This window comes from Erythrolamprus reginae, chromosome 1 (assembly GCF_031021105.1).
Source record: "Erythrolamprus reginae isolate rEryReg1 chromosome 1, rEryReg1.hap1, whole genome shotgun sequence".
NCBI lineage: Eukaryota > Metazoa > Chordata > Lepidosauria > Squamata > Dipsadidae > Erythrolamprus > Erythrolamprus reginae.
Genome location: NC_091950.1, coordinates 383,213,773 through 383,236,223, shown reverse-complemented (window position 1 = coordinate 383,236,223; position 22,451 = coordinate 383,213,773). Strand labels below are relative to the sequence as shown.

Genomic DNA, 22,451 nt, shown 5'->3' with positions numbered 1-22,451 from the left:
GAGTGATTGGCTGTTCTCAAAAAGTTTTCTCACTCTTACCTCAGTGTCTCCCATAAGTGAAGGTTTCCTAAGTTCACTGTATCCCAAATAACAACTTGTGTTACTTTATGAATAAAAAAAGAGCTCAGATATTTATACAACACTCATAAAGCAACGTGTCCCGTCCCCACCCCTCCATAGGTAGCATTTATATTCAAGTATACATATCCTGAATCAGGATAGACTAAGTAATTGGTCTTACAAGTCATGCTTCGGGTATAACTAATTTTGACTACTTCAATATTCTTGATATAGTCAATTGATTAAACAATAAAGCTATATTATTATTGGAGTACTTCAGTGTACTTTCCATGGGTCTGTCACTGAAAAAGATTGGGAAATTGCAAAGTGGTGCAATCAGCCAAGTTGCACATTGGTGGAAGAGAAATCATGATGCCTGTATCAGAAGATCTGTACTACTGGTCATTATTTTAAGGTGCTGGCATCATCTTTTCTACCCCTAAATCACACAGTACATGCTTGGCCTTCATTCTCTCGCCACTTAGGAAGAAGTTAAAATGCATCTCTTTTACCAATCTTTTGACTTTGTTTTTCATTGTATTAACCTTGTAGTGTCTTATTCTCAGTATTTTAAATTGTTCAAGGCCTCCTAAAGCAGTGTTTCTCAATCACAGCAACATTAACATCGGTGTACTTTAAATCTCATAATTTCCTGATCAATGCACTAAGGTACTAAATGCTGAGAAAGAGAAATGTTGGCCTTAAAATAGCAGAAAAGCAAGATATAAATTTAGTAATAAATAAAAAAGGCAAATTAAATTAAATATATATTCTAGGCAATCATATTACTAGGCAAGAAATATATTGATTAGTTAATTTACCTAAGCAAATTTCTTTCACAGCTTCTTCTAAAAATACATTTAAATCTTTTAATCTCAAGATAACAAAATAAAACTAGACAGACGAATAAATTTTGGCTGTGGCCATGCAATGAATGGTTTCATGTTGCTTGAATTTAGTCAGTATGAGTTCAATTTGCATGGATAAATCCACATTATTTTTCTCTTCAAACTTCATACATTTTAATAATACCTTATGTAGCTTTTGTCATCTTGATATTATATTAGTTATTTTTATAGAGTTTGTTATATATACTGCTTTTTAGTCCCTGCCCCAGAAAAGCAGCATTTAAATATTTTAACAATGATATTTATTCAGTGTGCTTCTACTTTGATTTACTAGTCTAGTCAATGTAGTAATCTAGTCAATATGCTTTTAAAAAAACAGCTGTGCCAGTTCTAATCTGCTTTTTGCTTTTGTTCTGCATTCCAAAACCTGTGTATAATCTGCATTTTATTTATTGTCTTAATTTTGTAAGCTGCGCTGTACATTTTTCATAAGAGAAATAATACAAAGAAAAAAAATCCTCATAATAAATTTATCTCAAACTACATGAGACTGTACCAAAGGCATCTCCATCTTGGCTGTTTCACACCCGAATGTGGTTTTGAATACAAGTCTGAATTTCATATTAAACTCCATATATGGAACTGCCATACTCGTATATTAAGCTATGAACGAGCCTGCTTTGATGCTGCTTTTCCAAATTAATAAAGCCTAATGAGATGCTGATTTGCAGCTCTTTTGGAGAAAGAGTAAAGCTGCTAATATCAGTTCTGTAATTCATATGTTAACAGAATAGGACAGACTGCACCTGAATTGTCTCACCTTCCATCCTGCCCTGATCTACACATACTGGAACAAATTTAATTCAGACAGTTCATACTCCTCTGATGTCCATCAATGATGGCAAATTAAAACCAGTCTTATGCACTTGGTACGCAGAGCCTAGAGTATTTAAAAGAAGCTCGATACGTTGAGTGCAGTATATCTCCTGAGAAATTAGGTATTGACTGCATGCCTCACTGAGTAGAAAATCTACAAAAATCCATACACAGCATTGACCCAAATATTACTTTTTAACACTACTAACTATGTAACAAATTTTTAAGAGGCATGCTTGATACAGGTATAATTCTCTTTAATTATCAAGAAACAAGCAGGAAAAAGCAACACTATTTTTACAGTGCAACATTTCAAAAAATGAATGCTCAATAAAATGCAGTCAGGTTCCATGATAAAAATAAGGCAATTGTACAGTTGCTTAGAGCTATGGTCTTAAGGACAAGAAATTTAATCTGGAGGAACAGGAGCAAGAAATGCTAAATGTTTATTACTTAAACAGCATTTTTATGAGTTTTCAGCTGTTTTTATTGTATTTGTCAGAAGATAGTCATAATTCTGCTTTAAAGGCCAAACAAACCTTAGTTATGCATGCAGAACAGAAATATTTCTTTTATTCTCATTGTCCTAGGAACACAGGCGGGTATCATATAATAAGCTGATCTGTTAATGCATACAGCCCAGCATTATTCATACGGGGCTGTTGCTTAGGTAAACCAGTGATTGGAATAGGATTGTTTGTATAAAAAAACCTGTGCTCTGTTTGCAACAATCTAGCAACTCCTGCCATTCCTTCCAACAGCCTTTCTTTTCCTGCTACTCCTAAACTCTCCAGAAAGATTTCTACAAGGTAGCCAATTGAAATGCAGAACCCTCCTGAGAACTGGGGCTCCGGGAAGTTACCGCTTGCAGGTTAAGTAGACTGTATTTGAGACTCCGTTCACCTCCCAAAGTGGCTACTTTTTTGTGGCTATGATAGGATCGGCCATGGCTCCTCTTCTGAAACATGGAATTATTGAATTATATGGTCAGGAATGGGAGCTCCTGTTCTGACCTGGCTCCCCAAACATGACAAGCATGCTGTTTTTAACTAAATGTTCCCTTGTTTAGGAGTGTCAGCAACCCCAGCAGAGTCTCTCTCTCTCTCTCTAGTGCATACAGCAGGTTAATAAAGTCTCAAGTGCCTGTGGAAAGCGAAGCTTGCTCCCTTTCCCCCTGAAATGATTCCAAAGCACCAGGAGTCTTCCCCCCCCCTCTCTCTCTCCACACTTGTAATGGAAGCTCTGCAAGGTGCTCTCGTTCTTTTTCCTGCAGCAGAGACACACATATACATGCTCCGAAGGCATGCCTGAGTCTCAGGGCTGCAGATTCCAAAAAAATAATTCCAATAGAGTTCCAGATAGGATTCAGATGTTTTATCCTGCCTTTTATCCCCAGAGCTGGGGGGGATGGAGGTGCTTAGCTAGCAGTGGTGGCTCTCCCCTCCCAAGGATTGGCCTGGAGAGTCCCACAGCTCTCCTTGCCTCTGCCTTCTGAACATCCATGCATGGGGCACAGGGTGCAGCTGTTCCTCCTCTTCCTCATCAGCCATCTCCAGACCCGAGAGCTGTTGACTCTCCACCTGGGGGCTAATGGACAGCCCAGGCTCCATCTCTCTGTCTTTGACAGCTCTATTTACTCTCCCCCTCGGAGCCCTCAGATTGCCCTGAGGGTGGCCCTGACTCCCACTCCACCTCATCTAATTCAGCTGCTGGAGGGGCCAGCGGCTGACAGGTCAAAACGGTTCCTATGTTTTCTATGTTTGATTCAGTGTAGGAAAGGATGGAGTAGCCAGAAAAGCCAGAAAGTTTTTTCTAAATTAACTGATTAAGAAAGTTCATATTCTAGGATTGTTTTCATAGTATGTGGATGGTTATAGTGTATACACACACACACACACTAACTACCTTAGTTATGCTAAATAAAGGTAAAGGCTTCCCTTGTCCAGTCGTTCTGACTCTAAAGGGCAATGCTCATCTATGTTTCTTTGCCAAGGGAGTCATTGTATTTCCATGGTCATGTGGCCAGAATTACCATATGTCAAAGGCCATGGAACACTGTTGCCTTCCCACTGAAGTTGGTACCTATTTACCTACTCACATTTGCATGCTTTTGAACTGATAGGTGAGCAGAAGCTGGAAAGGGGCAGGAACGGGAGCTCAGGTTTTAACTCTGGACTGTCAGGTTTCCAGCTAATAAGTGTCTTAACTGCTGAGCCATTCCCCACCCCACCCCAGTTATGCTAAATGTAGATAGAATTTGGAGGTAGTCAATATTTATTATTAATATCTACTGCCACAGAGAAAAAATGTTGGAAACAGTTTTAGCTTCTTAGAAGCTAAAATTAGAAACTATCTCCAAACTGCAGACACAGTTTAAAATACATCATCTTTCTCCATAGCTTCAAATGCTTACAACTACAGAAACAGAAAGAAAATGACTTCTGCACTAAAGAAATGCATTCCCATTCACTGTGGGAATGTTCTCTTGTCAGAATACATACTCAATTTTTCCTTAAAATATAGAACAACTTCTCTGTAGGGACTTAACTATAACAAAATAAATATGCCGGTTGAGATTCTACAAGGCCTTTTAACCATCTTGTCATCCTATCTTATTCGGCAGAAACCCAATTTCACATACAAAAGAATGTTTCTCACTTAAAGTATTTTCAGTAGAAAAATTTGGGAACAAGTAACTCACAAAATACCCTGCCATGAATGTTAAATATCACACAGGATTTGATACTTTGAGAATGCTATTGTTTTGCAAATTGAAAATCTATTTGCCCAAACATTTTTTAGCTCTCAAAAGTTAAAGGCCTTGGAAAATACACGTACTATTTGTTTTGCAAAACTAACACATTCAATAACATGATAGATCACAGAACTAGAAGCTATAATGCACATGCATTTAACTTTGTCTAAGAACTAAAAGATTAACATTATTTAAAACTCCATATAACCACCACGGCCAGGAAAACATACAATCAAAATTGGAAAACTGATAACATTCCCATTTCATTTATGGTGATTGCAAAAATTTTACAATGTTCAGAAATGTGCAAATTGACATGAAAATACATTTAAAAAAAGAAATTTGGGGGAAATGGTATTGCTGGTTAAAACAAAATAAAAAATTTAAAAGTTGGTTATAAAACATGAAATTTTCAAGGTGAATCCGCAAATGTCTGTACTCTCTCTTCCTAAGAACAGAAGATACACACACACACACACACACACACACACACACACGTTTTTGCTGAATTTTTAAAATTAAGGGAGACTATATATACCATGGTGATCCAATATATCAAGGTGATCCAACAGAAAAAAACATATAGCCCCTCCCTGGTACAAAGCTGAAGGGATCAGATCCTGTGGTCTAGAGGCATGTATGTATGTATGTATGTATGTATGTATGTATGTATGTATGTATGTGTTGTGATTCGACACAAAAATATGTAACCCTTCCCTGGTGCAGAGCTGAAGGGATTGGATACTGTAGCCTAGAGGTTAATTATCTGCCTTACAAGGCAAAGGTTGCAGGTTCAAGTCCCAGTGAGGGTATGGCTAGCTGATGAGGTCAAAATAATAAGGCCGAAATAGATCTATCCTAGTCTCCTTTAATTTTCAAATTCAGCAAAAATATATATACATATATACACAAACACACACATGTATAATAAATGATATGGATATGGAAAATGCAATAGGAAATTAAACTATATAGAGACATAAATATTAATGAAGGTTAAAAGTAACCTAATAGTATTGTAACATGAAATTGGATATAGGAAAAAGCTGTAAAAGTGAGAAATCATTCTTTGTATTTGTTTTGATGTATTTGATGTATTTTTTGCTGTATTTCATGTGGGGTTCTTTGTCTGCCTTATATGTCTTAATAAGATTTTTTTTTTTTTTAAAGTCTAAGAAATTAACAATAGAGTTGCCCTATGGGCCTATAGGACTCTATTGCCACGGGAACAGACACCCAATCAGTGGCTACAAATCCCTATTTTTCATCCAATAATTCTGAATAAAATATTGGAGTTTTTAGCAAATAAGGATTATCCAGCTCTAAAAAACAAACAGTAAAAATCTATACAGCATCAGTAGACTTAACATATTCTCATTCTCCTTATCCCTATTGTCCAGGTCAGGAAGCGCTTGGCCATTATAGCTTTTTAGTCCAAAATGCTTCTGGTAGGTCAAACAGTGCAATTGTTTCAGCATCAGGGAAGCACAAGAGTCCCATTTCATTTTTCCTAATGACCGGCCTTAAATGACTACAGGTCTTAACAGTGCTGGCAAATTATCAAGGCCTTCTACATTACATGGTCAATGGTCCTTTTAATAGAAAAAGCAATAATATATAGTTGTTTGTGCCAAGCAAAACTCGTTAGAAAGTATTAGTTTAAGATAACAGTTCAGGAGCTATTAACAACTACAAACGTTTGCAGAAACAACTCCCCTCCCTCCTCCCTTCAAGTAAGCTGCAGAAGATGAAGGACGTGAAAGAAAAAAAAAAGGTCTTCATTTTGCACAGTAAATGATTTGCTAGCTGGAAATGTGTTGTTAAAGTTCAATAAATTTGGAGAAGACTGAGTTACACTGTCATAAGCTGGAATGTGGACTATAAAATGGTTAAAGGAAATCATGCAGAGTTGGACAATGAAGAAAAAAATAGATAAATGTCATATAGGCACAGCAGGAAGTATTTTTAGGTAGAATTGAAAGAGACCAAACAAAAGTCAAACTTTGCCAATAATCACTTTTATTTTTTCATACTAGCATAACGTGAGAATTGACTTTGTGTCTTGCTGACATAGCAACTAAGAAAGTCGTGTTGCATTGACCATTATTGATTGCAAGCAATGCAAGCTGGGGCATGGGGGGGGGGAGAGGGACACCAAAGCCATACCATATATTTTCAATATTGACCTTCCACTCCTTTTGTATGGCTCTTTGGGCTGGCTATTGAATTTGGACTGCAGTGTAATAAACAGCTGAGGTTTAATTAATGGTAAATGAATACAAGACACAGGTTATGACTTTAACTAATTAGGGAATTGTTGAATTAAGTCTGCCTTGGAATGCAAGGCAGTACAATCAATACCCAATAAAAGGACTATGTATGTAATTTACCTGCAAATGTGTTTCCAATACCATCAAAGTGAGTTTAAATAAGTAAGATATATGAAAGTCTACCAGAAAAAAAATTAAGTTAACACTTCACATAGCTTCTAGAACAAGGAGTGTAATAGAACTAGTTTAATATGAAAGAAGACCAATCTTGCCTACAGACTTAGTGCAAGAGAAGTAAATGAAACAATCACTAAGTCTAATAGCAGCAAAATGATGGATTACAAGATTAACAAACTTTGTGGTTGAATATTTGGTATGAGGAGGTAGGAAACTAGTCAGTGAGAAGACAGCATGTGAAAGTAATGCATCCTCCTATTGTTTGTGCATATTGGACAGACTGAGAAGCTTTATATCAAACCAGTTAACTCTCGTCAGGGAACAGCTTCTTTTTAGGCTCTAAGTATCCAAAAATACCCACTAGGGAAATTTATCCCTCCAGTCAGTTTTTCTAGAAAAGGTGTCACCTATCTTTCAGACCTCAGGGACCACTAAATTAAATAATTTTAAATCCCACAGACCACTAACATGAATCCAGTGTGCCGTTTGCTGAAGCATCTGGACTCCCACTGATGGGACGGGGTCCTTCAGGCACTTAGCTTAGCCACTTGTTTCTACAACCTTAAACACTCAAAGAGCCATTTGGGCCCGTTTCCCACAGAAAACAAAACACCGGGATCTCTCATCTCTCTCTTTCTCTCTGTATGTCTCTTTCTCATCTTTCTTTCTCTGTAACTCTCTCTTTCTCTCATCTCTTTCTCATCTCTCTTTATCACTCTCTCTCATCTCTTTTTATCTCTCTCTCTACCACCTCTCTGTATCTTTCTCTCTCACACCTCTCTCATTTCATCTCTTCTCTCTCTCATCTCTCTGTATCTTTCTCTCATCTCTCTGTATCTCTCTCTCTCTCCTCGCTCTGTATTTATCTCATCTCTCCCTTCTCTCTTTCTCTCCCTTCTCTCTCATCTCTCATCTCTTTCTCCCATCTCTTTCTGTATCTGTCACCCTCTCATCTCTCTCTGGGTTATCTCTTCTCTCTCTCTCATATATCATGGGCCAGCCAGTATCTTGGGGTGGAGAAGAAGTCACACGTCACCCAATCACACAGCACCAACAGGGGCCAGAAGAAATGCCTGCGAGATCCTGTTGAAGTGTACAAGGCCATGGGAGCTATGAGCTCCGCCATCTGTGTCCCTTCTGGCTGGTTACAACCAGCAGGGAGGTGACATGGGCTGGGTCTAGGAGATTGTCAATTCTTCTGTGAGGGAGGGATCCTTCCCGCTCCCTGCAAGGAGGCAGTTATGTGCCCCCTCCTCAAAAAGCCTTTCCTGTTTCTAGCTGTTGTAAACAACTATTGTCCTGTCTTCAATCTTCCCTTTATAGGGAAGGTTGTTGAAAAGGTGGTGTCGCTCCAGCTCCAACGGTCCTTGGGTGAAGCCAATTATCTGGGCCCTCAACAGTCAGGATTCAGGCCTGGCTACAGCACAGAAACTACTTTGGTTACACTGACAGATGATCTCTGGCAGGCTCGGGATAGGGGTCAATGCTCTATCCTGGTGCAGCGTTCTATACCAATAACCATAGTATCCTTCTGTGCTGGCTGGCGCGGTTAGGAGTGGGAGGCACTGTCTTATGGTGGTTCACCTCCTACTTCTCTGGTCGATCGCAGTTGGTGTTAGCAGTGGGGGGCAGGGGTCGACTCCTAGGTCCTCCCCTTGTGGGGTTCCTCGAGAGTTGGTCCTCTCCCCACTGCTACATGAAACTTCTGGGTGAGATAACCCAAGGGCCACAGGGTAAGTTAACATAAGTATGCTGATGTTACTCAGCTATACATCTCCACCCCGTGTCCACTCTGTGAAACAGTGAAAGTAATGTGCTGGCATCTGGAGGCTGTTAGGGTTTGGATGGGTGTTAACAAGCTCATACTCAACCCTGAAAAGATGGAGTGGCCTCCCAAGGCCTCCATCTATCTGTCCATTAATCTGGGGGTGGGGAACTTCTGACCCTCTCAGAGAGGGCCCGCAACTTGGTTGTCCTTCTTGATCCACAGCTGACCTTAGATCACCATCTGTCAGCTGTGATGAGGGGGGCATTTGCCTAGGTTTGCCTGTGCGCCAGTTGCGGCCCTATCTGGACAGGGAGTCTCTACTCACCGTCACCCATGCCCTTGTCACCTCAAGGTTTGACAACTGTAATTCACTCTACAGGGGGGCTACCTTTGAAGAGCGTTCAGAAACTATAAATTGTGCAGAATGTAACTGCGTATGTGATCATGGGCCTTCCTAGGTACGCCCATCTCTCTCCAGCACTTTGCGACCTGCATTGGCTGTCGATTGGTTTCTGAACACAATTCAAAGTGTTGGTTATGACCTATAAAGCCCTATATGGCATTGGACCAGATTACTTACAGGACCGCTTTCTGCTGTATGAATCCCAGCAACTGGTCAGGTCCCACAGAGTCGGCCTTCTCTAGGTCCCTTCAACCAGACAATGTCGCCTGGTGGGGCCTAGGGGAAGAGCCTTCTCTGTGGAAGCCCCGGCCCTCTAGAACCAGCTCCCCCGCCAGAGATTCATACTGCCCCCATCCTCCCCGCCTTCCACAAGACCCAAAAGACCCACCTTTGCCGACAGGCCTAGGGCCATTAGATATTAGCCGCCAGCTGATGAATGGAATGTATGTTTGATTGCCTGAATGAGAGTGATTGGCTTTTAAGGGATTTGGGTTTTAGATTAGATAGTTTAATTTTTAATTTTGGATTTAGGATGTTTTCTATTGTTCTTTTATATGTTGTAAGCCACTCCGAGTCTGCGGAGTGGGGCAGCATATAAATCCAAATAATAAATAAAATAAAATAAAATAAAAGATGAAACTTTGCTCCCGCTCTGGAATATGAAGTGATTCTCCATGCCCCACCCTTCCCTTCACAGGCCAGGGAAGGAGTGAGTGGGAGGGGAGGGTGAGGGGCAAAGATCAGCCAGAGGTGGGTTGAGCTAACAGCAAGCTATAGCAGGGGGATGAAAGAGCAGCATATTGCTGACACCCATTGCTTTGGCCACCTGCGCCACACACACCCCTTGCCACAACAGCACTATTTTGGACAGCAAGGGATGCACTACTCCTTGTACATTGCACCTACTACAAAATTGCAATTTGCACTGCCCCGTATTTCAGAGCTCTAGTCATGGGACTGGTCCATTGGTCATCCCGGACCAGGTCCTCCACCCGGGTGCACTGCGGACTGTGGACCACTGCTTGGTGACTTCTGCTCTAGAAGCATGACTAAATTCTAACTTTCCGGAAGGTTTGCTCTTTTAACATATATTTCAGAAGTGCATTTTCAGTTAATCCACATATTAAGCCGCCCCGAGTCTACGGAGAGGGGCGGCATACAAATCTAATAAATAATAATAATAATAATAATAATAATAATAATAATAATAATAATAATAATAATAATAATAATATAGAGATGATCTTTGCTTAATTATCATTCTGTCAGCGCCCCAAATAGCATCTGAAAAATAAATCAGTTTCCAGTCCAATTCTCTCATCCAAGATTCGATTTATTTGCAGAGCCATGTTGGTCACACCATTGCAATCCCAATATTAACTTCCTTCCAGTACCCCACCCAGGTTAAGATTCATCCCACATTCCCACACCCACAAGTCCATCACGAGGACCAGTCCGAGCGCAGGAATTTCACTGACTTCCTCTTTACTTCAGTTGATGCAGAAAAAAATAAGACCTTGGATTTAGAAAGGAATTTGTTGTGGCTAGTAACTTTTCCTCTCATGCATCTACACCGCCCAGTTCCCCTAATATTATTCTACTGTGGAAGGCCAAAGTCTCTAACTCCACACGATGGCTTCAGCCTGACACATTCACTGACTGTTCAGTGATCATTTGAACTTAAGATGATGCTGAACAAGTGGTACCTACAACTGTTCCTCATACATAAAAATGGTCACAGCATCCCACAACCATGTGGTCACAATCTGGGTGCTTGGTGAAAAATTCTTAATTATGATACTGCAAGGTCACCTAGTCCCCATTGGCAACTTTGTTCACCTACAAGCAAAGTCAGTGGTGAAGTGACATCACATTTAACAACATTCCAAGATGTGCTTAATGACATCAACTGGAAATGCTGAAACTTCCATTGCTAAATGACAGAGTCACATGACATGACATTTTACGATTGCTTTGCTCAGAAACAGAAATTCTGTTTGCAATTACTGTCGTTAAATGAGGCCGACCTGTGTTTAAACTTTTTAATTGATTGTATTGTTGGTTTCTTTAGAATTTAAATCTATTGACAAGAGCAATCGAAAATAGTGGATATGAGGAAACCAGTCCTCCTCCACAACTGCTGATGAGAAAATGACTAGGTTCATATTTATCCATTATGTACTTGACCACAGTTCACTGAATGAACAATAAAGTAGCATATTATGTGAACTGAAACAAATTCAATCAAACAAACCAACCTTGGAATCCCCCACATTTTTGATCTCATAAAATACTTTTGAAATTTTGAAAGTATACAGTGTTCCCTTGGTTTTCGCGGGGGATGCGTTCCAAGACCACCCGCAAAAGTCGAATTTTTGCGAAGTAGAGATGCGGAAGTAAATACACTATTTTTGGCTATGAACAGTATCACAAGCCATCCCTTAACACTTTAAACCCATAAATTGCAATTTCCCATTCCCTTAGCAACTATTTAGATTATTACTCACCAGGGTTATTTATTAAAGTTTATTAAAAATATATATATTTATTAAAGGTGGACAAAAGTTTGGCAATGACATATATGACATCATCGGGGCGGGAAAAAGAATTGGTATAGGGGGGAAAACACAAAGTATTTTTTAATTAATATTTTTGAAAAACCGTGGTATAGACTTTTCGCGAAGTTTGAACCCGCGAAAATCGAGGGACCACTGTATTGTGGATTCTTGCACAAAATGGCTGGGGGAGAGGGGGGATTGTTTGTTCATAAGAAGTTGTCATGACCAAGTACAGTATGCTATTAGCCACTTCCCTCTAGGACTCCTTCCCACCCTTTCCTTATCTATTTTTGTTTTGTAAATGGGTGGATTTTCAACTCCAGGTCCTCTGACCTAAATGTTCCCATCTGATGCAACCTTCTTCATGGCTGCCACAGCTCATTGGAACAACCCTCCACCTGATATCAGAGGGATCCCTACCCTTAATTAGCCTTCTTGGGGGCAGGTTTTTTAAAGAGCTGGCTCTTCCCAGAGCATTGGGATAGGATGAGGGTTGAGCTGCAAGGATGTCTGATCTGGCGGGAAAGAGTACTTCTGTTTTTAACCATGTTTTGGGAATTGTCACGAGCTGACTAAAGTCACTGTATGCGATAAGTGGTGTAAAGTCATGTAAATAAATAACCAATCAATCAATAGGATACAGCCATCCTTATTTATATGTCTAGTAATCTTCATACAGCCCATTTGGCTTTCTAAGGAAGTTTAGCAGTCCTCTGAGGGTGAAAAAAATGATACGAGCGTGTGTTGCTTTTCAAGATGTCACTTTCCAGTTTTTAATTAAAATGTTTTTAAATATGTAAGAAACATATTTCTTTTTTCTTCTCACAGCCAGGCAGAGAGACTTAACGTACCAAGAGATTTCAGAAAGATATGAATTTAGTTACTGAGTACTTGGAAAAGAAGAGACAGGTGGCCTAAGGATCAACTTAATATAGGCTATCATGTATATCAGGGTCAACTGTAGTTGACTACAAGTCTCACAGTCCCCAGTCACCATGGCCACAATAATTAGCTCTACACTGCATAAAATTTCTTTTGCTGAAGTGAGGGGACCCAAATTGAAGATATTACAGAACTTCGGGTCAATATTGGAGAGAAACCACCTGAGTTGGGAAGAAGATTCAAGTGGCAAATTATTCTGAACTTATTACATAAACAAAAGAAAACAATGCCTTTGAGCCTTGGCTAGGCTTTCCCAGGCAGAAACTGCCAGTTTGGGCAAGTTACAGTGAAATAGGCATAGAGCAATAAAGTCATTAGTTTGAGCTCTACAAATGTGGGTCTAGTTATTTATGCCTATACTGTATAGACTAATCTAGAAGATGTAGCTATGGGATAAAAATTAGAGAGAATATTTTCTACTGCCTTGAGCTTCTGGAGAAAAAAATGGTAAGTAAGTATATTGAATTAAAAAATATATTGGAGACTTCTACAGGCAGTCCTCGACTTACAACAGTTCATTTAGTAACTATTCAAATTTACAACGCTACTGAAACAAGTGACTTAGGACCAACTTTCAAACTTATCATCTTTGCAGCATCTCCAGGGTCACATGATTTTCCTATGGATACTTGGTCCTTGGTTCATATTTATGACAGTTGCAATATCCTGAAGTGACACGATCCCCTTTTGTGACCTTCTGACAAGCAAATTCAGTGGGGAAGCCAGATTCACTTAACAACCATGTTACTAATTTAACAATTGCAGTGATTCACTTAACAAATATAGCAAGAAAAGTCGTAAAGTGAGGCAAAACTCACTTTAATAATTTCTCACTTAGCAACATAAATTCTAGGCTCAATTACGGTAATAAAGTGAGGACTACATGTAGTTGTATGCTTCAGAACTTCTCATTCAGACCATTAATCATTCTTTTTACAAATCAGCAGCCCAGAAGAAGCATAGAACTGGCTTCTAGCCTAAACAGCATACAGTACAAACTCCATAGTGAAAGATTCCCAAAATATTCTCAGGACCTATGTGTCCCCCCCCCCCCCAAAAAAAAAGATTCACCTTTTAGAATAGCACAAATAACTACATTCATCTTAATGGGACAGAAAGTTATTGCATGCCAAAAAAAAGCCACTTCAACTTTACTGAGAGCCACCATTGTTCCCGCATTTCACAAATTCAGTGAGTAATTTCTGAAGTGTTTGAAGGTGGGGAGGAAGAAGGGGGAGGAAGAGAAAAAGAGATGAAAGACACTAACCTACTCCCTTGTGTGCATCTATGCTGGTAAATTCCATTGTACCATTATGGGCCCTTTTAGGGTTTTCCTGATATTCTTTGTGGTTCCCACTGGGACAATATCTGTAGGCGAGTCCATAATCAGCAAGATAAACCTGGAAGACATGAGCAGAGACATGAATGATGCTTTCGTCCTCTGAAAAAGTATAACCTTTCTAATTAAGCCAGAAGAAAATGGTGGCTTAAGGACACTGTTAGATCTGCATTTTATTAAGCCAAATTGCACCTCAGGATAAAATATGTACATCTGGGGGCTATTAACAGCTACTTTCCCTTTCTAGGTTGTGTGCCTTCTACGTGCTGCCTTATTTCGAAGCAATACAGAATAAAATCACATTTTGTTCTTAGGCTCCTTTCTCTCCAGGTGGGCATCCAGACATCATAAAATGCAATATCTTTTATCTTTCTTCATGCTGCTTATGGGAGCTTTCCTTCTCGCAAAACACACTCACATACAGATCCCACCTTTCAACAACCAGCCCTGCAACAAGTTCAAAATAGGTTCAGTTAGAGGCAAGAACACAAGAAAAAGTTTCACAAACATCCATTGGGTTAACATACCAATTTCCTCTCCAGAAAGCATTCTAAAGAAATGCCTTTCTCTGCAATTGAACAGCTTGTTTTCAGAACTTTTCTAAGCCACGACCATCCCCCAAAGTGAACAATTCTCATCCTAAAGTGATCAGTATCATTCTAAAAAAGGTGGATTCTGCAATACCTAAATTTGGCAGAGATTAACAAAACAGAGTGCCAGTTTGGTGTCATAATTAAGGCATCAGGCTAGGAAGCCAGGACAAAGTGTGTTCTAGTCCTGCCTTGGGCACAAAGCCAGCTAGGTGACCTTGGGCCAGTCACTTTCTCTCAGCCCTAGGAAGAAGACAATGAAAACCATTTCTGAAAAACCTTGCCAAGAAAACCACAAGGACATGTCCAGGTAAGTCTCCAACTATTGGACATAATTAAATGGAGGGGTAGAGAGAAGCAAAATTAAAAGAAAACTGTAGCCCAAGGACAGAAACCTAAGCTATACCAACTGACCTCCTAATGTCTTTTTTTTATCTTATGCCACTTACATTTAGCAATAAAAATCAACTTGATATATTTGTGATAGAATTTTCTTAATTAGTTTTAACTTTTTCTACATAATACAAAAACATGTTAATGTTTACATATAAGCATGGAACTACAAAAATAAAACAATTTAAACTTATAAACTATCACAGAATTCAAGACCTCTACTTCAAAACATTTAGTTTCTAGAGCAGAGTAAGATCTTGCAAGAATGAAAAGGTGGCCAAGCGTGGAAAGAGAAAAGTCCCATTTTGGTATATTCTTCAACTACTTCTCCAAGGGAATGCTTTCCATTTCTGCATGTATATCAAAATTTGAAGGAAGTATACTCTCTATTTCCACTTCATATTTCAGTCCACTATAAGAATTAGGGCAAGAATAATTCAGCCAGACCAGGAAAAGACCCATCTTAGAATAATATTTCATTTTTCATAGAAGCAACTAGTTGCATGTGAAAGACTGAGATGTATTTCCTCCTACCATTGTCCATGCAATTGATATTTAGAAGCATACTATTCTTGACTCAGAGACAACATTAGCATTTTCTCCTTAGTAAATCCTAGGGTCACCCAATGCAAGAGCTTGCTGCCATTATTATTAATTTTGTAGAACAGCTGTATATTCTACAAGGGGCACCCTACCCTAGACTTTTAAAGACTACAGTTCTTGACACACTTGTCCTCAAGAATTTACATTATCTGCCTTTCAAACCATCCAAATTAGCGATCACTGCAGTATTTTGTGTAAATTCCACAGGTTGATTTTGCAAAATAGTAAGAAACATAATACAGTGGTACCTCGGTACTCGACCATAATCCGTTCTAGAACTGTGGTTGAGAACCGATTTGGTCGAGTACCGAATTTATTTATCCCATAGGAAATAATGGAAATGGATTTAATTGGTTCCCAGCCCCTGTTAACTCGCTGGGAACCAATTAAATCTATTTTCTTTATTTCCAATGGGATAAATAAATTCGCTACTCCAAGCTGCAGGAAAGGTGGGGGCTGCTGGAAGCAATGAGGAAAGGAGCCCCCAGAAGCTGCCATCCCGGCAGCTTCAGGGGGCTGAGGAGCTCTCTAAGAGCTCCAAGCTGCAGGAAGGGTGGGGGCTGCTGCAATCTTGGCAGCTTCTGAGGGCTCCTTTCCTCATTGCTTCCTTTTATTACCTGTAAGCAGCTTGAAAAACTTCCTCCTTCCCTGTGGAATTTAATGGCTGCAACACGCGGTGATTTCCCTTCCAGTAGCAAGAGCGCCGGGAACGTCACGTAATGAAGGGAAGCTGCTGGAGCGGCAGCAATTGCTGAGATGGCTCCGTCGGCTTCCCTTCATCACGTGACGTTCCCCCTGAAGCTGCCGGGATTACATTTCATATAATGAACAAAATTTTCTCTGGCTGTTCGGTATCTGAATTTTTGTTCAGATACCGAAGCAAATTTTTGCCGAAAATTTTGTTCGTTATCCGAAATGTACGAGAAAGGAAGCGTTCGAGTACCGAGGTACCACTGTATAAAGATCTTAGAAATAGGTACTGATACAAAAGGAATGCCAGAAAGAAAAAAATGACACTTATTTCACTTGCACTTACACCCCTGTAAATCACAGATGTGCATCTCTAACCAGGCCAAGCTATAAATGGTGTTTCAAAGATTATTCTTTAAATAACAGTGCAAAGATGAAGACCAGGATAAAAATGTAATTTAATTTCCTTTCATTCAATATTCAATTAAGACAAGATAATATAACCAATTAAAAGAAAAGTACACTAGATCAGTGTTTTTCAACCAGTGTGCCGTGGCACACTAGTGTGCCGCGAAACATGGTCAGGTGTGCCGCGAAGAAGGAAGTTCAGGTTCCAGTCTCGCAACTTTTTGCTGAGAGAGAGAGAGAGTGAGAGTGAGAGAGAGAGAAAGAAAGAGAGAGAAAGAGAGAGAAAGAAAGAAAGCAAGAGAGAGAGAAAGAGAGTGAGAGAGAGAGAGAAAGCAAGACAGAGAAAGAAAAGAGAGAAACAAAGAGAAAGCAAGAGAGAGAGAAAGCAAGATAGAGAGAGAGAGAAAGCAAGAGAGAGAAAGAGAGAAAGAAAGAAAGAGAGAGAGAGAAAAGGAGAAGAAGGGAGAGAGAAATGAGCAAAAAGGGGAGGAAAAAAGAGAAATGAGAAAATGATTGAGACAGAGAATGAGAAGAAAGAGAGAGAAGTGACTTTTGATTTAAAGCATATGATAAAAAGCACCCCAAAAATAAGAGAGAAAAACCCTCCAGCCCTCACCTGTTTTGGAAATGGTTCAAGAGTGTGTATACACACACAAGGGTGGGGAGGAGACAGGTGGAAAAAGAGAGGAGAGTGTCTTAGGGTGTCATTTTGTGTCATTTTGGTTGGTGGCGTGCCCCAGGATTTTAAAATGTAAAAAATGTGCCGCAGCTCAAAAAAGGTTGAAAATCACTGCATTAGATTACCTCAGTCATAGCTGCACAGCATACAATATTTCTTGTGAATGATATGGACAGTGTAATCGGTTATGGTAAAACCTGGGTTAACTGTTGCATGTGCAACCAAAGCACAGAGTGGACATAATCTTTCACAAAAGCAAGGATCTCTAAATAATACCTTACAAACGAATGCACTGAGAGCACTCTGGTACAGTAGATAAGGCATATGATTTAAACTCAAGAAACTCAGTCTCACCTACAAAAAGATATTGACAAAATTGAACGGGTTCAAAGATGGGCTACAAGAACGGTGGAAGGTCTTAAGCATAAAACGTATCAGAAAAGACTGAATGAACTCAATCTGTACTGTCTGGAGGACAGAAGGAAAAGGGGGAACATGATCGAAACATTTAAATATGTTAAAGGGTTAAATAAGGTTCAGGAGGGAAGTGTTTTTAATAGGAAAGTGAACACAAGAACAAGGGGACACAATCTGAAGTTAGTTGGGGGAAAGATCAAAAGCAACATGAGAAAATATTATTTTACTGAAAGAGTAGTAGATCCTTGGAACAAACCTCCAGCAGACATGGTTGGTAAATCCACAGTAACTGAATTTAAACATGTCTGGGATAAACATAGATACATCCTAAGATAAAATACAGGAAATAGTATAAGGGCAGAGTTTCTATGTTTCTATTCCTGCCTTAGGCTTATAGTCAACCAAATGATCTTGGGCCAGCCCTAGGAAGGGGGCAAGGCAAATCTCTTCCGAAAATCTTGTCAAGAAAATTGCAGGATTTGTCCAGGAGTCAATGCTGACTCAAAAGCACCAAAACAATAACAACAGTCCTCTATTACCTGCATCCCATCAATTAGTGGATGCATACAATGAACAGAAACACTCAAAAGAATTGAGTATGTTTAGAAAAGCATAGTGGAGTGAACATGTCACCTAAAAGGAGGAGGAGGAAGAGGAGGAGGAGGAGTATAATAACAATAATAATAATAATAATAATAATAATAATAATAATAATAATGAAGAATAAGAATAACAAATAAAAATTTAAAAATCCAATATCAAAGTTAGTAACCAAGCATTTTGCACCTTAGTGAGAAGCTATTTTGCGCAGGGGTGTCAAACCCACATTGTCACAGCAGTGTCATGTGACATTTTGAGATCCGCCCCTTTTGCTAAACTAAGCAGGGGTGGGGCCAGCATGTGACGCATCCAGCCCTCAGGCCACAATTGTGACACTCCTGATTTAGCAGAATTTGAGAGACTGTCCTTATACTGTATATACCAAACACAGTTTGGAAATAACTGTTCACACACAACTGTTTTTCTGAGTTGGGAAAGAGGAAAGCGGGAATCAGTTCTAATTTACCATCTACTATGCTGAATAAACTACTTTTTATATCACTCCTTAACTATTTTTATTCCTCCTCCTCGGAACAGCTCAAGAACTGACCTTGTTCTTAGTTATTTTATTATTCAAAATATAAGATGCATCGGAATATAAGACATACCTAGATTTTAGAGGTGGAAAACAAGGGAAAAAGTATTCTGAACCAAATGGTATATTATTTAATAAAGTACCTGTGTAGCAGAATACCTTTTACAAACATGTATACTTTTTGTAACAAAGTACACTTTTACAAACTTCAAACTTGACAGCTTTAAGACTTGTGGACTTCAGCTCCCAGAATTCTTCCTCCAGTCATGCTAGCTCAGGAATGGGAGTTGAAGTTCATAAGTCTTAAACTTGCCAAGTTTGAAAACGCTTGCATCCCTAATCTGGGAGTCTTCAAATTTGACAGCTTTAAGACTAGTGGACTTCAACTCCCAGAATTTCTTCTCCAATCATGCTAGATGGGGTAATTAGAAGGCAAAAGCAGCCCACTTTTTTTGAAAAACGGGCCATTATTTACTGTTTTTCCCCCCACAAAAATTGGGTGGGCAAAGGATCTGGGAAGCCTGCAGACAGCTCTTGGGTGATGAGGAAAGGCAAAAATGGAGGCATTTTTGTCTTCCCCTAGTCCCCAGAGCTATCTCCAAACTCCCCAGACCCTTTCCTCACTCCCTTTTTCTGAAAAAAGGTGCACACACCAGCTCTTTTTTACAGAAACAGGGGCATTTTTACCATTCCCCAGGAGCTCTCTGCAGGTGGGGTGCGGGGTTTGGGGAAAGCAAAAATAGTTGCATTCGGTATATAAGACGCACCAACATTTCCACCCTCTTTTGGGAGCAAAAGGTACAGCTTATACTCTGAAAAATACATTATGTTGTTCTTGATGCTCTTTCTCTGATTTTTTTTAAACCAAAGAGAAATAAGCAAGTTATCTTGTAACCAATTCCATTAAAATGATTAGCTTCTCTCTGGGCTTCAGGAAAGCTTTGCAGTCTTGGGACAGCTGAAGTAGCATGTTTAAAAATATTGTTTCTTGCTGTAGTATCTTCTATGCATATTGAGAAGGTGACACCAGAAGCACAATGCTCTTTTTTCAGATTACACCAGTGCGTTTCTCATCCAACAGACCTATAGAGATTATGATACAAAGAATGGAGACAGCATCTGGAATTCTGAGAAAAGCCAAAAAGCTTTATCAGGCTGACTGACTGACTCTATTTGCTCTTGCATTTTCTGGTAGATTCACTTTGCTCAGTATTCAACCTAGCCAAGCCAGAAGACAATAATGCATCAAATCAATGTGACGGAAAACACAACTTAGTGAAATTGACTGAAGCAACTATACTACTGAGCCTATCAATTTAAGATGTAGCCTAATTTCAGTGTAATGTTGGCACGAGGAGGATTTTGTTAACTATTGCATCCAAGCCCATTACAAACTCCACCCATAATTTTAATTTATTTAAAAGACAAACAATGTAAACCATGGAACAAAAAAAAATCCATATAATTATCTCTTGTACAAGGGAGTAATTGTTTAATCTAACCTACCATGAATAGGAGAGGAAGTCAATGCATTAAAGCTAAACAAGGCTGTCAAACTCCTGGCCCACGGGCCGGATGTGTCACATGCTGGCCATGCCCCATTTAATGAAGGGGAAAAAACTTGCGATATGTCAAATGATACCACTGTGACACTGTGAGTTTGACACCCCTGAGCTAAAGGGAAGATGATGATGACATTACAGCTACAGCAGTATAGATAAAGAAATTAGCAGTCTGGGAAGCTGCAGAATGACATATTTTGATGTTCGAGGGAATTAGGTAAGATTAAGTATTGTGTATAATTGTGTATACTGTTTGTGTATACTTAAGTGACACAGATCTATACCAGATTAGAGCAAGAGCTCTACAAATACATTATTCTTGAATCTTTGAAAACATTCCTGAATTCATGTACTTATTAATAATAAATAAAATATTATTTTACTGAAAGAGTAGTAGATGCTTGGAACAAATTTCCAGCAGACATGGTTGGTAAATCCATAGTAACTTAATTTAAACATGCCTTGGATAAACATATATTCATCCTAAGATAAAATACAGGAAATAGTATAAGGGCAGACTACAGGGACCATGAGGTCTTTTTCTGCCGTCAATCTGCTATGTTTTTATGTTTCTATCCTAAGCCATAATGTGGCTAATTGTGATTTGGTTTAGTGTGTTGTGGAAATCCAGTCAGCGCTGTCTATAGATCATGATAGACAAACAGTGTATTATGTGAACTCCGCCTATGGTCATTTTGGGGCTTTGTATGTGTTGTGGTTCCATCTGAGGCCCCTCAGGGAACGGCTGATCTTCTGTCGGTTTCCAGCTCAGAGGGAGATGATGAGGAACAGGAGGTGCAGGCAGATGAGGAGGAGGAATCCCAGGCTGAAGAAGAGGGAGGACAGCCAGGGTCCCCCCAGAGGGAGCTCTCCCCAGCAAGCAGCCTGGATTCCTTAGAGGAAAATGCACAAGCCATAATTGATCTGCGACAGAGAAGAGCTACACAGAGAAGGGACCAATTGGCTAAGTACTTTCAGCATTAAAGAGGCAACAGCTGGGTTTGGGTGTGGTGCTCTTTGGAAAGGCTAAAAGGCAGACCCACCCTTCCTGGCTTGTGGAGTTTTATCTTTGAGAGTCTTGGGACCTGGCTGTGAACTTTGGCATCTTGGAATCCTGGTTTGTGCCTTTGACTACTGAAACCTTGGGGTGGGTGTGCCAGCAAGAAGCTTGCTGTATTGTCTGGACAGCAGGACTCTGCTGTAAAGTATTATAACCTGTCTGTTGGGAAGAACAGGTTTTCCTCTGTGTTTATTTTTTCCAGCTATAAAGTACTTTTGCTTTTACCAGAGTGTCTGGCTGTTTTTTCCAATTGGTGTTGAGGTCTGGGGAACCCAGACAGAACAGTATGAAACATAAAGTAAGCCACTGTAAAAACAGAAGTTATTTGAGTTTTCATTCTAGATTTTTTTTCAGCCCATATGAAGGACTGAATCTGAAATTTTGGCATACAAAACAATTATCCACCAACTTACCCCCAACAGAACACAGCTACAGAACACTCAAGCTAAGTAACAAAAACTGGAATTGTTTAGTAGCTTTCAAATGACATATCTTCAGATATTAAGAGTTCCTTAACAAGAAATTTAATAATGAAAAACAAGCTTCTTTGAAAACAGCTTGTCCAGTGCTGATTTCCTTCTGCTACAAATAACATTGCTAGAAATTTTCAAAATGTTCTCATCCATTAGTAGTCCTCTGCATTTTACTTATTTTCATAAAGGGAAGGAAAGCTTCTCATATTGCATTGCTATGTTTTGTGGAATGCACAAGAATTGAACTTGAGGTTAACAGCCAAGAAAAGAGTGGGGGGCTCTCCACATATTCTCTGGAAAAAAGGAGTGGGGGTGACATGTTCCAATATTTAAGAGGCTGTCACAAAGAAGAGGGGCGAGGGTGAGAACCTATTCTCCAAGCTCCTGAGGGCAGGACAAGAAGCAATGGATGGAAAGTAATCAGAAGCAACCTAGAAACACGTAG

The 22,451-nt window shown here is 39.6% G+C and overlaps 1 protein-coding gene across 2 annotated transcripts in view; it reads right to left on the bottom strand.

The window, feature by feature from the left end:
- The window catches only part of VRK2 (VRK serine/threonine kinase 2), a 65,146-nt gene that overhangs the window by 29,135 nt on the left and 13,560 nt on the right, over window positions 1-22,451 (bottom strand). For both annotated transcript variants that reach the window (XM_070734781.1, XM_070734782.1), the window contains exon 8: window positions 13,925-14,057. In XM_070734781.1, coding sequence (XP_070590882.1) covers window positions 13,925-14,057 — 133 coding nt within the window. The remainder of the gene's footprint in view (window positions 1-13,924; window positions 14,058-22,451) is intronic.